The 13,910-nt window shown below is 43.0% G+C and overlaps 1 protein-coding gene and 1 long non-coding RNA gene across 3 annotated transcripts in view; one reads left to right on the top strand and one right to left on the bottom strand.

Annotated features, from left to right (window-relative positions):
* The window catches only part of LOC144168852 (uncharacterized), a 223,233-nt gene that overhangs the window by 74,040 nt on the left and 135,283 nt on the right, over positions 1-13,910 (bottom strand). The window lies entirely within an intron of this gene.
* Positions 1-13,910, top strand: part of LOC144168848 (uncharacterized) — a 57,141-nt gene that overhangs the window by 38,272 nt on the left and 4,959 nt on the right. For both annotated transcript variants that reach the window (XM_077697834.1, XM_077697835.1), the window contains exons 9-11: positions 1,436-1,498; positions 7,961-8,038; positions 11,515-11,622. In XM_077697834.1, the coding sequence (XP_077553960.1) occupies positions 1,436-1,498; positions 7,961-8,038; positions 11,515-11,622 (249 nt within the window). The remainder of the gene's footprint in view (positions 1-1,435; positions 1,499-7,960; positions 8,039-11,514; positions 11,623-13,910) is intronic.

Here is a 13,910-nt window from a genome sequence, read left to right as displayed (position 1 = left end):
GGCGTTGCGTGGCTGAGCACGAGGACGTGTGATCAAAGAAGATTATTCTAGGCTAGCTACGCCAAAGCCAAACACTCTCCCTACCAAAATAAGATAGCCCTTCCGGCATTCGAAAGAAAGGAAAGAATACTGTGCTTAAAACACTGTTAACCCAGCCATGCGCCTCCGGATGGCAAAATGAAAATGCCAGTATACAGACAGAATGCATGGTTCGCGGCAATATTGCATAGGTAAAAAGGAACCTAGTAACAACAAAAGAATTGAGAATTATCATGAAGATTGTGCGTTTCAAAACACGCAATCGAAGTGGCAACCTAACTCCCTTGCTTATTTTTCAATTGAACAAAGCGTCTGTATTGATTATAAGCCCAGTGTCTCTTTAACAATCTTATCTTCCGACCGTCGGCTGCCTGTGTGGTCAGCGTATTTTCATCTGTACGTAAAGAACAGTATTATGAAACTTTTACTTCTTATTCTGCTGTAAAAGAAGCACGCGTAAGGTGTAATGCGTATTCAGGTGCAATTATTGTCACGTAGGGAACATTTTACGTAAAGGTACATAGCATCAATTACTTTGTCATAATGGACGTTGAAACGTAAGGCAGGTGAATAGTAAGGTGGTTCTAATACCTTACCATGTCAAAACGAATACTGTCTGAGACTGACGCATACGCATTTTACGAGATAAGTGTGTGGAGATCTCAAGTTCTTGTGATCATGTTGCGCATTGATTGGCTCACGCCGATTAAAGGTATTCTTGAAATACCAGCGGGAGAAATACCAATGATTGCCATTACGCTTCGCCTATAAAACCTCTGCATGAACAAACACTCGATATTCAGCATTAGGTGGCGGAACAAAAAACTCGACGCCAGACATAGCATAAAATACATAGCAAATCCGTGTAACCTTGTTGCAGTTGTTGGCGGCTAACGGCGCAAGGTGTTTTTTTTTTGTGCCGCCGATTAGAGATAATTTAGGAATTGAAACTTCCAGTTAATAACCAAATACTAGGTTGGCTGAATGAAACTGTGTCATGCCGCTAAAATAAGGCTGCGAGAAAATCATTCCTTTATGTCATTTAAATCTATTCTCGAGTCATCATGCAGCTGACGTGGAGGTCCAGTGAAAATCGTGGATGTCCAGTGAATACTGCCAGTTAGGTCCTTTATAAGGCACCTGGGGAATCGTTATGGTTGGGCCAATTTGGTTTGAAGGAAACCAATGGCGCCATTTATGGCATTACTCCAAGTAGTGACGGTGTTGTGAGTTTTTTACTTACAGGGTAGTGCTTCACTTCATCAGCTATACACTGCAGGTGGATGGGGTAACGAAATCAAGAACGCCAAGGCGTGAAGCATAAATGTTCGTCGCTATTGCTCTGCGTGTTGTTTGGAATATTTTGTCTTATTCATTGTTTTTTTTTTCATTATAGGGTGAGCCAGGCCTTCCAGGTATTCCTGGTATTCCAGGGCCGCCTGGTCATGACGGTTTCCCGGTTAGTTCTCCTTTATTCCAAGTAAAATTTTCTAAAATGCAGCTGTCCGTGGCGTAAGGTGCATAGTGCTCATTACACGAAGTGGTAAAAAAACAGATTGCAGATGATAGTTTGGAATACCAATAAGGTTGCAAGGTCATAATTGACAATGTGGACACGTCCAGCAATGACGTGCCATAATATGTTAACGATCGGCGAGCTCTGCAGTGTTCGGGAACTTTCGCTAAGATATTTATTATTAACAGTATGAAACCGTGCTTTGTATTGGTGTTGTGTTTAAGGCCTTGTTCTGCCAGGTTCAGCAGATGTTCGGCAAACGCAAAGCTCAGTTAGCAAACACTGAGCCTAAGTGCGGCCCAATGTTTGAAGTATAAAAAGTTTCGCTGAGTTCTCTTGCTCAATTAACTCTCAAAACAATACCTCGCCGTACACAAAATGGGGCCTTTAAAATGGTTATTAGGTCGTTAAGAGATTTAGGAAATATAAAAAAAGAGTCTGACTACAATGAAGGCATTGGGAAACTCTCAAAGCTAAAAACATCACTAGACGTGAAAATTCAAAAACAAGTTAAGAAACACTTAAGAAACACTTCTAAGAAAAGGACTGGTCCATTATTTCATTTCGATTCCATCTACACATGCGTGAAGTTGATCTGTTGGTCTGTCTGTCTGTTTGTTTGTCAGCCAGACAGACGGCAGCTGGGGCAGGCGGTCGGTAATTTTTTTTTTATTATTGATCAAGACAAGCCCTTGGGGCAAAGGAGGCGCACAGTGATGTTTTGTATATTTAGGTTTTCTGCGCTGATAGTTACATCCATTTGCAGTATACCCGTCCAGAACTACCAGCAGAAAATTCTGCTTAGGCACAGTTTATAGGCAAACCATGTAATAATTGAAAATTTATTTATAGTATGCAATCGATGAATACAAATTGAAATTTTGCCGTTCCCCAAGCGCTTCGGGACAGCTAAAGCCATCTAATTGATAAAATATGAAGAATTTTATGAGTTTCTTTTTTGAGTTTCTTTTCTCCGCCCGGGGGAAGGGGATTAAAGCTCATTCACAGTCGGGCGCGCGTAGTGTCGGTTATGGCGTCGATGCCGCTCGCCGATGCTCCACGGGAACGACGAATTTCGCCGAATTCTGATAAATTTGTGCTGTTATATCTGAATCACGGTAGCAGCACAGTCACAGAAGACGAGTTCGATTTCCCGACTTCTGTACAAACTGCGAAAGGGCGTCAAACCGCCCCGGAACATAAGCAGGTATCCGCCGCTAATCTTCTCGTTCTCCTCGGGCCATTTTACCGCTGCCGCCCGCTGATGTAAGGATATCCGGCCTGTTCTAAAGGTGACAGCTCTTATCTGAAAGGTGTCGACTGCTAGGGCGACGAAGCGTTATAGCATGAGGCGTTAGAAAACGAATGTGCCTGTGTGTTCTTTTAGTAGTCCTTTTGTCAACGAGGTGAAAAGTTATATCGCGACGCGATGGGAAACCAGTGTCCTGGTGGGTTCTTTTAGTCCGTGTTACGTTCTAGCGGGAGGCGTTGGAAAACAAGAGATGCCGACCCTCCGAGCCACTAAGGGGTTTCGTCCCTAAAAAACCGCCGCAGCCTGAACCAGCGGCGCAAGGCTGGAGAAATAGAAGAGTTGGGGCCCCTTTTCCTTCATCAAAGACAAGGCTGTTGCATCTCACATTTATTTATGAACTTGCCGCTGAAACTTCTCTATGACTGGCAGGCCCGGACCGCTTCGTCCGCAGGCTTTTACATTTCTCCTAAAGTAAACCGCATTAGCACGCGCTACACTTCGCGGCTGAGTCCAGAGCGAACGCCCGCGCTACGAACACGAAGGAAATGCTTTGCGCCCGGAATTACGTGACGCTGAATCCGACAGACGCCGGTTTTCTAACGCGAGGGGCCCAGGTTCGATTCCCACCACGGGAAGAGTATTTCGGGAAGGTGTCTTTAGGCGGGACCCCTTGGAGCCGTGTGCACAAAGGGTAGAGGGAGCCTTGGTTTCACCCCGCCGAGAAACTGCTTCGCACGGTGGCACGACTAGTACTTATATTTTTGTATGTACGCATAAGTTTTTGTATTTACAGAGCCTATATTTGCAGTATTATTCTGAAAGAACCTTTTATTCAAAGTGTATATTTCAATTTTTTTCTTACCCTGTGCATGGATGTTTTCATCTTATGGGTTAATTTTTGCGTTTATAATTTTTGACATCACTCGTAATAAATCTGTTGTTTGAAATTATTGTTAAAAAGAGCTATCCTACCTCTGTGATTTCCTACCTTACACTTTAGCGCCAATAATTTTCTGTGACAGGGAAGAATATTTTCTGGACTACTCGAAACAAGCGATTTTTCTGCGGTCACAGAAGTGTTAAGGCAGCCGAAACAGAGCTGCTTTGCCTTGGTGGCCGAAATAAAAGATTCAGAATTTCTAAAGCACTGGATTTATTGACTAGCTTCGGAGATTACTGTTTTTGATGATATCTATGATGAGGAATGATGCGCCGTACCTACTGGGGCAAAGACGGCCCTGCACCCATCAAGGCGCTGTGTACTCCAGGCGCCCAAATAAAAACGTTTGCAAGGTTTTCGATATTCTCAGATGGTTTACCTGAAATGAAGAACAGGCGTACTAAAAACGTGTGCACACTAAAATCGCCAAAAACGTCCTTGTCTGGTTGCGGCTGCCAAGACATAGTCTACGCCCGCTGATTGGGCCGAGGGTTTCCTAAGTGGCTGTCCAAGTCCCAATGCAGGATGTTCTCGCCCCGTTACCTACCGCACAAAAAAAAAATGATTTCAGCATCATGTGTTTGTTGGGAATCGGCTTGATGGAGAACACACCCCTTAGATGTTGTAGATGTAGAGTAGAGCTGGTACTAGGCGCCAGACAGACGCCTTGTCATTCGTCTTTTGGGGCAATATCTGCCACACAATTTGCGTAATCATGTTTAGAACTCACTCGGAGTAAGCTAACAGAACATAAGGTAGCAAAAGAAATGTAAAACCAGCGAGCCCATTATGGCAGTACATCACAAAATAACGTGTTAAATAGCGTTTAAATTTAGAACGAAGCATTTAAGATGCTTAACTGATATGCACACAGGGTACTTCCAGGGATAAGCGTGTTTTGTGGGTTATGGTTTCTCGGCTTAGGTCAATTCTGAGGCTTTAAAGTGTCGTGAAAGGTACGATGTGAAAGAAAATAAAAAGGGGATGTGTGCGGCTGTAGTATAAAGTGTCTGGAATCATAAGAAAATATTTTCTTTGTAACTTATGTGCACTGAAGTATCAGAACAGGTAGTCACACCCCGAACCAAATGCCAGTACAAACCGCAAGGTGGGAATAGGCAAGTATAAAAGCTTATTCAGATACTTTGGCACCTGTGAAAAGACTAGGGTCAGTATGCGGACCATATTAGAAAGCCTGTTAGCTAAGTCGTTGACATTGGTCTCTCACGGCATGTTTGCTTGTTGAATATGAATAACCTTGAAGCATGTGATGAACGCCACGATTTGATGTCTGGTACAACGAATAATTATGTTAGGTGAAGTTTTCATTGTTTTTAGTTAAAAAAAATGGCCTTGGTTTCCATGGAGTTTTTTATCACGGAAGGCGGAGGCTGTATTGAAGCAAATTATGTAACGCGGAACTTGCGTTATTTATGATTTCGGGTAGTGTACGCTTGCACAAAAACAAACCGGCATAATCGGCGTGGCGTACATAAAACATTTAGCGCTATGATCAAGAAGTACAATAAAAGCAATATAAACGTTAAAAGGTGAAGCTGTGTCATACGTCTGTCACAAGCACTCTCTGTCAAGTGTGGTTTTTATTGCTGAAGAAAGACATTTCCTGGCGAGACCCAGCTTTGTGTTTAACTCATGATGTACAACACTCAGCTCTTAATCTTGAATGCTTAATAGACTGCGCATTTCTGGGTGTTTCTGAAAAATTCGATTCGGCTCCGCATGATTTACTGCTTATTAAACTTTCTAACCAAAACTGAAATAATAATGTAGTTGCGCGGTTTCTATTCAATCTCAACTACCAAACATCAGTTCGCACGTGTTAACAAAAGACTCGTATCTTTGTTCGGTTCATTCAGATGTATTCCACAAGGATCCGCCCTAGGGCCTCTGCTACTTTTATTTTATATAGATGATTTTCCAATTACATGAGCTCTTCTGTCATTTTTTTGCCGATGACTGCGTTGTTAGAGGGAAATAACTAAAAATACCGAGGTCAAACTTCTGCAATCAAATATTGACAGTACTTCGCATTGGTGGGAATTATGGAAGATAAAACTAAACGTTAACACGTGTAGAAGCATGCGCATTTCTCAGCAAAGCACTACACCTTTTGAAAACCCACTTAACAATGTTTAAGTTAAAAGCACATATATTTAGGCCTTATAGTGTCGGGAAAATTGTCACGGAAACCTCACGTACATTATTTTGCAAGTGATGGTAATCGTATGCTTGGATATTGTCACGTTGCCAAAGACGACGTAGTTGTCTTCGAAGAACACACGTTTATTGGAGCGAACTTGTGCTCCCCGCACAACTCAAAGTATACAGAGGCGGCGAAGCAGCAGTCAACAAAGTGACGTACGCATGCGAGCTACGGCGAGTCGAATACTCCGGCGTCTGCTCTGCAGGCTTTTTATCTTTTGGCGCGCGTGGTTCTCGAACCGTCGATTCACATCTAGAACATTGTAGATCGAAGAAAATTATTCCGGGCTGTTCACGTTAGATCCTAATACTCTCCCTATCAGAACAGATAACACATGCGGCACAGAAAGAAAGAATGGAACACGCGCTTCCCTTGGCACTGAGATAACACAGACCGGCGCAGCCGGGTGGTAAAAGGAAAACACAAATAAACACAATGCATGGTTCGCGGCAATATGTTCGCAGTAACTTTATTTCTTCGACTAGTTGATGAAACTAATTCAATATAAAACCTTGGTACATTCTAAACTGAAATACGCGGCTTCTGTATGGCATCCTGGTATTTCATTGCTCACCAACGAACATCGTCCATGTCGTTTCAAAGTTTAAAATTATGATCGCATGTCTAGTATCACTAAAATAAAAGCAACTTTAGCACTACTTATACTTCAGCACCGAAGGCCAATATCCAGTTTTGGGCATATTTGAGGAAAAAAATCAGCACAATTTTATTCCTAAAGATAGGTTGCTAAGATAGGTGTGAATTTATCACTGTGTAAAAGTTTGAGTTCTACCTTGTCATACAAAGTGTGTTAATGATTTGTTTGTTTCAAGCATACCAATTAACTTGAATCAACTGCCACGGCAAGTTGCCGAAATTTTGGACCTCATGGCTTTAACCCGTGCACTGTCTAGACTGAGTGAAGAGGTGTTTATGAATATATGATTACTTTCCCTGCCTTAAGCAGGGTTTTGGGCAGTCTTTCGCCGTAAAGGTCTGTTTATAATTGTATTTCATCTTTCCTCAACTTTCGGTGTGTTTAGTGTGATGGAGTACAGATTTGTTTTTTCATTGCTTGCACCAACTTGTGTAGTACATGCCTCATTGAGTAAGCAGGTGTTCGTTGTAGCGTATTGTCTAATGTAACTTTGTCTCTGTCAAGCTTGCTAATGTTAAAAGCTCGGTAATATTGTATCAGGGCTTGCAGTAACACTGTGAAATTAATTTCTGACCAGCCACTCCACTGTGTAATGCACCTTGGCCCTAAGGGTAAGGTTTACGAATAAATAAATAAATAAATAAATAAATAAATAAATAAATAAATAAATAAATAAATAAATAAATAAATAAATAAATAAATAAATAAATAAATAAATAAATAAATAAATAAATAAATAAATAAATAAATAAATAAATAAATAAATAAGAGGGCCAAGACGTGCTGCGTGGTTATTTAGAGGTATGCGCCAACGAGTACCAGAAAGTGCCTGGAATTCTTAATGTGATAGTTTAGGAAGTAGCGTACCATGGTTTATATTCAAATGCTCTGGAGCAATACATGTAGCTAACAAGTGTGCGCTGTTGGTATACGAAAAACTACAATTTGCTTGCTAAAACAGGGCAGTTTCAGTACGTTGACTTTGATCAAAGCCATATTCATTACGGTCACTGGACTATTAAGCTCTCATCATACCTTTGATCTTATCCAAAAGGCCGAGAAGTGGTTCGTGATACCTTTGAACAATGTAATATTACAGCTTCGGCATACAATCAAACAGGACAGTTTTGACGCACTACAAATCGTGCAGCAGCTGTAATTTATACTGCAGTGGCGTGTGAATTTGAGAGCTAACACGATTCGGTTGACGGCAGAACACCGTGAGTGTTGTAAAATAATTTAAATGTATTCACGGCCACAGAACATTTGAAACTATGCCGAATAAATTTAAGCTGTTAAGCTGGAAGTAATAATAACACTTTCTATTTCAGGGTCAAAAAGGAGAACCAGGTCCTCCAGGTTTACCTGGGATTTCGGGCTTGCCTGGGCTTCCAGGCTTGCCTCCAGCGGCAAGTCAATTTTTCTTTAACTTCCAGTTCAGGCGTCACAGACACCAATCAGGGTAAAATATAAATAGTCACATGGAATACTTTACAGAACAGAACAAATTACAGGGTCCATAAGTGCCGGGTTATCCAACTCCACAGCATCAGAAACAGACACCCGAATAAAAATTACAAAAAACCTTTGCAGACGCCTTGTTTAAGTAACCGCTGTAATGATGAAAGCTTAGACATTTGCTCTGGTAATTAACAACCGGTTATATTTACCGAAACATTCAGGTACAATCTAAAAGGTTTCAATTATAACCTTGTTATGACCTATTCTTGAAAGAACGTGTTGATGAGTGGCCCGTGAAGTGGCATTGAGGTTATATCAGTGTGTGATCCGGGGACTCCCCGGAACAAGACTCGAGCATCAAGGGGGAGAGAAGCGACCATCGATGTCTGCTTTTGCGTCGAGGGAAAGCTACTGAAGAGGATGAAGCAATGTGCGCGCTTATTAGGCCCGAGACATGTGGACGATGATCCAGCCAACGAAGATTGGCTGAAGGACATTACACATACTTGCTGGCGCAGCGGGTAGAGGGCTGTCGATAACGGTGGAGCTGCGATTACAAAGAGATTCTACAATCAGCACATGTGGAAAATGCTGCAGAGGTAACCTAAGTAACTTCAGTTCACTACTCTTCACTCAATTAGAGGAACTGGTGCATTCAAAGCGCGGTAGTCTTCGTTCAGCAGCGCGGACCTCCGAAACAATATTAGCGTGTGCTTTTGCAATGGCATACTCTTTTTAGCCTTATACATAAAGATAGGCAGAGAAAAGAATAGGATTACTTCGAATTATCTTTGCCTTGAAGAGCCTACATTCTAGAAAGTGGGGTGAATATTCAATGAGAATTTGACGACGTGTGCTTATTCATCATGCCAGACTGACTTCCCTAAAAATGGGTGCCAGGAAGAGAAATCCGTGCGCCCGCAGTCTAGTAAAATGGCACTTAATTTTTGATTACGGGCTATATAATCCTTGAAATCGATATTGCCTTCCTACACTCACCAGAACCTATGTGCAAAAAAGGGGCCTTAAAATCTCTGCTGCAGTGAAATTCCGGTGCAGGGCGCTGCGGGCGTTTGTGCCAGGTAAACACGCCAGAACAGTTCCCCTAGTCTGTGAAAAATGCTGTGCTTTGTGGTGTTAATTTCTATGTAAGAGTAAATTAAGGCCCAGGTGTTAAGTGTGGTGGATGATTGCTTGACACTTTAGTGCCGTTGGTTGTAAGTATGAACCACACCGAATTAAAAGCGCGCAGTGGAGTGGCGATAGCTTGCCAATAGAACGGACATAGTGAGCTGGAATACAGGAAGTGAAGCGTATTTTGACCTTTCGCGTTTTGATAATGAAGCATAGAACTATTTTAATAAAAAAAACATTCCAGGTGTTTTGAAGAATCTAATCTTATAAAGCTTGCGGGGATGATCTGCTACATCGGATTTTTCAAGGCAAAGGCCGATCATGGCTGCCAGTTCGTTCAAAGCAACGTTGTTGTCAGCAGTTTCTTTCTTTCGGTGGCAATAAACTCTCGGGATGTTTGCCCGAATTTTGGTTTTAATTTACAGATTGAAATAAGAACTATGATTGCAGATTTGTTTGTAATGCGACTCTCACTTCCCTCAACATTGCAGAAAGTGTGAAAATTCTATTCCGGTTATTTTGTACGGAACTCGGAACGCCGTATCTGTTGCAGTTGCACAAACCGTTCTTTTTCCAGGCTGAGAGACGGCCATATGGCCATGTACAACTTCGTTCTCATTTAAAGAGGGAGAGCTTTTCAGGTGTCAAAAGTAGCTTTTTCATCACCTTTCATGTCTTGTGAAATACACATAGCTTGATAACGGCACAGCGTGTATGTACTCTAGAGAGTGTACGTGGACGTGAAGTTTTTAGGTTGCTTACGGCTGTTTAAAACTGGTTGGAATTGTTTATGTTGCTCTTGAAGTTAGGAAACATTGATGTTGGAACTCCCGTGAAAAAACCTATTAAGCACAATGTAACCAAACACATGTATCGGGAACAGTGAAAGGCGTGAATATTAAACCACCTTGAGACAAAAGTCAGAAACACTGGCAGAAATCGAGGTTCACATAGAATGTTTGCGATGAAAGACGCGGGTGAGCGGGACAACCGGCATGGTAGCTGCCGCGGCTAACGTAAGCACACAGCCGCACAAACGTACCAAACATGCGTTACGGATTTCATTTGAACAAAACAGCGGAAAAGCAGTGCGCTCAAGAACTGGCGCAGATAGCCGGCGGCGTTCCGCAGCATGACGGATGCTACAATTGAACAAAGTCTTGTACGCTTGCTCAGAACGATCTTGTCGCAACCCTGTGCAAACAAGTGCAACCTGAAGGACAGACAGTTTAAGCCAGCTTCTAAGGGAGTATACAATTTTGCAAAATTCAAAACAATTTAGACGCCATTGCTACTTCGCTGCAAGCAGTTATTCCAGCCTTAAATCGAAAGCACCAAATTGGACCATGCGCATAGTGCAAGGATGAAAGAACTGTACTGGCTGCGCCAGCATGACCACTGTACGCGTGTTCATTTTTAACCTTTGCAGCAACTTTCAGTAAATGGAAGGCCGCAGCTTGCGATTAATACTGCATCTGCTATTTTCAGTGCTGACAATCAGGGCAGGAGTGTTCACAATTAAGAAGAAATATAAAACTAAGGAAATATATTTTGTAACATTCCAAGCTCGTCAAACTCCCTTGCTGTAGCTTTTTGTTCCTGTACAGGCATTTTTACATTTTGTAGTGTAAGATAAAAATTGTGAAATAAAGTTGAAGTCGAATTTGAAGCTCGGCAAGTAATTTACCATCTGGCAATGTCAGCAAGTTGTTCATGCGTTCATGCCAGTGGTGTTCTTCTGGTCATGTTGACGGAATGTCCATTTTATTGCTTGATCCGCGCTGCAAATGACAGCACACTCTTGTGCGCTATCACAAATATTCACTTTACTTTCGTTTAAAGACCTTTATGTTTTTTTAGGGAGCGAGCAATCATGTTAAGGGCTGAACTTTTCCCGATTAAGAGCTGCAGTTATCCTAATTCAGGGCTACAGTTCTCGTACTATGAAATTTTAGGCTTCTTTTATACGACAAGGAGAGGTACGACGATAGTAATTAGTGAATACTGCCGGATTTGCAAAAATGAAAACAGGAAAGGAATGTTTCTTTGCAAGACAACTCGAAAGCTCTTACTCGATATCTTTTGGAGGTATCGTATAAACGATCTATCGGGAAAATTGAGGCTGGTGTAACCTTACCAAATTACCCACTGACTACCACCGCCCTTCCATCATTACACCTCACCAATGTTGCCACGAGGTAGGGGTTCTTTTATTATGCGGGGCTGCCCAGCATATCGCGGTTTCCCGAAAGCCCGAAACTTAGGGCATGTTTTCTGCACACATTTGCAGCCCACTGAAGACGCCCCTTCTAGTCGTCGCAGGAGGAGTCTTCCGGGCCCTCGCGGTCCACCCGGGCCTCCTGGTCCGCCTGGCGCCCCCTGTCAGCAAGCAAGCGAGGTGGGTACACTTCCACTTTTTCCCGCGTTCTTTTTCACTTATCTTCTTACATAACTTGTTGATTCAAGATAATGGCAGTCGTGCCATCTGGCTAGTTATAACGTACCCTGCTACGTGGTTCCCGCATAATAAGATATTTATAAAACGAATTTCTTCTGGAGGAATATACGTGTGTTCGATGATAGAGTCAACTGCTTTTAAACCATTTTGTAGATGTAGATAAATGCCTTTACTGCACCTCAAGTTGTGCCTCTATTGCTGATTCTTTAATACACTGAGCACATAAACAACAATTACTTTTGTGGTAAGACAAATAAATGAGGTATAGAGTGAAGATTTCCTCTATCCTACCATTAGAACTTATGCTCATAAATAAAAGGTTTCTCCCTCCCTCCTTTCCTCCCTCTGTCTCTCTCTCCATAAGGTGTGGTAACATTTCTGCCGCTGTGTAGCTATAGGTTTTCACCAGGTCTTGCGGCACGTGTGGCAACTCAACAGTAAGGACAATCCTTGTGTAATCTGGGTTTGCTGTGTGTCCGAAAATCCTTATAAAGGAACAAGGTCTGCGCTTTCCACGGGGTGAACTGGCGAGTGACTTGAGCAAAGACCGCTACGCACGGGAAAAAGCAGGGGGGCCTCCCACCTTCGGCAAATCACTGGTATTGCCAGGAAACGGCCATTTGTACTATTAAAATTATAAGCTTTATCCCCCAGGCTACAATTAGGTTATAAGGCACAGAGTAGTGCAAGCCTCCGGATTAATTTTGAGCAAGTGGCGATCTTTATTGTGTGCAGAAATTGCGAAACACGGCCGTTTCTGCTTTGTGTGTGCCTCCATAGAAAAGGGGCCACCCCAGCTGGGGTTGAACTCACGTCCTTTTAAAGCAAACCTTTCTGTTTATACCAGCTGACGGTTACTTTGTGGTGTGTGGGGCAAGGAACTCAAAACGCGGCTAGGGAGGCTGAGGGTGCTATTACTCACGGAGCACAATGTGGATGACGAGGCGAATGGTTGGTATTACCCAGCGTTCCCCGTGCTCACCCCGGCGTGCACGTCAGCGAAGCTCTTCCGTCGGCTTCGTCGTCTGCTTTAGGGACGATTGTTTTGGGCCGGTTTTGGCGCTGCTTCGCGTCCATTGCGCACTTCCTTCGCACGGCTTGATTAACTTGTTCGACGGCACCTCCTGGGCAACCAGAACCCGATCAAATTAAGTGGTAGTATGGCAAACGTACGTTAAAGATTGGTTTGCAGGGAAGAAAAACAAAATCTAGAGAACACATGCAAACATCTGGCCGCTAGAGAAACGCTACCTTTTGCGCCCTGCTTGCCACGAATTGGAGTCCGTTTTTTTTAAATTAGTGAATACGAATTCGGTTATGTTTTAAGACGTATTACAAAAGGCGAAAAGAGCAACTGGTTTTGATAAATAGCGATTATAAAAGTTCCCTCAGCTTTTCTAAATGAGCTAAACTAACTAGTTTAAATAGGTATCAATGGGGAATCACTAAGCTAACAGGCCGAATCGTTTCGGTGCCTGTGCTTGCATCACGTGGTAGTGCAGCCCCAAGCTAGCACATCAGTATGGCTATGTTCCGCTGTCTCACCCTTCGAAGGACGCTCTTTTAAGCTTTCTTTCCCCCGACTCACGGCCGCGCTACAGCGGCGGCATCCACCGATCTAGCCCGGCCGTGGCCGACGGTGCTGCTGGGTTCGTGACTCCGCCTCCGCGGATTCCAGGTAACAGCTGGCATAATTTCTTGTTTGGCCTGTTGAGCCACGTGTCCGTATACAAGTGACGTCGCATGGGCAATTGTTGTGGGTGTGAATAAGAAAATTTTCTGAAGAAAAAGTGAATAAGAAAAATTTTTTTATTCACTTGAAAAATAAGAAAATGGCAGTGTGCATTAGAAAAAACCTGGAATGTAAGATGACCTAGCTGGAATCACGAACAACTGTCGAACGAAATGGGTGGTCATCATCATCAGCCTGTTGGCGTTCAGTGTATGGCGAAAGCCGCTGCGTATGATTTCTTGCCACGTCTATCAGGAGCTAGCAGAGATGACTCTCAGGCCCAAATATTGCTGGATTATTCCTCCATCGAATCCCGTCTCTATTCCGTTTACGGTACATGGGCATCCCCTTCGTTAAACGGATGGTCTACCGTTAAGCGGATCCGAATATTGGGGGCTAAGGACGTTAAAAAATGCAAGAAAGACCAAGACATTGAAGTAGGGGTGAAGCCAGAAACTTGGGGAGCTACGAATTCGACTCGGTAAACTCACTGCAG

This window comes from Haemaphysalis longicornis, unplaced genomic scaffold, assembly GCF_048455015.1.
Source record: "Haemaphysalis longicornis isolate Haplotype H1 unplaced genomic scaffold, Haemaphysalis longicornis Haplotype H1 scaffold_2, whole genome shotgun sequence".
Taxonomy (NCBI): domain Eukaryota; kingdom Metazoa; phylum Arthropoda; class Arachnida; order Ixodida; family Ixodidae; genus Haemaphysalis; species Haemaphysalis longicornis.
Note: the sequence above shows the minus strand (reverse complement) of the source record. Positions and strands in the feature narration are given on the sequence as shown.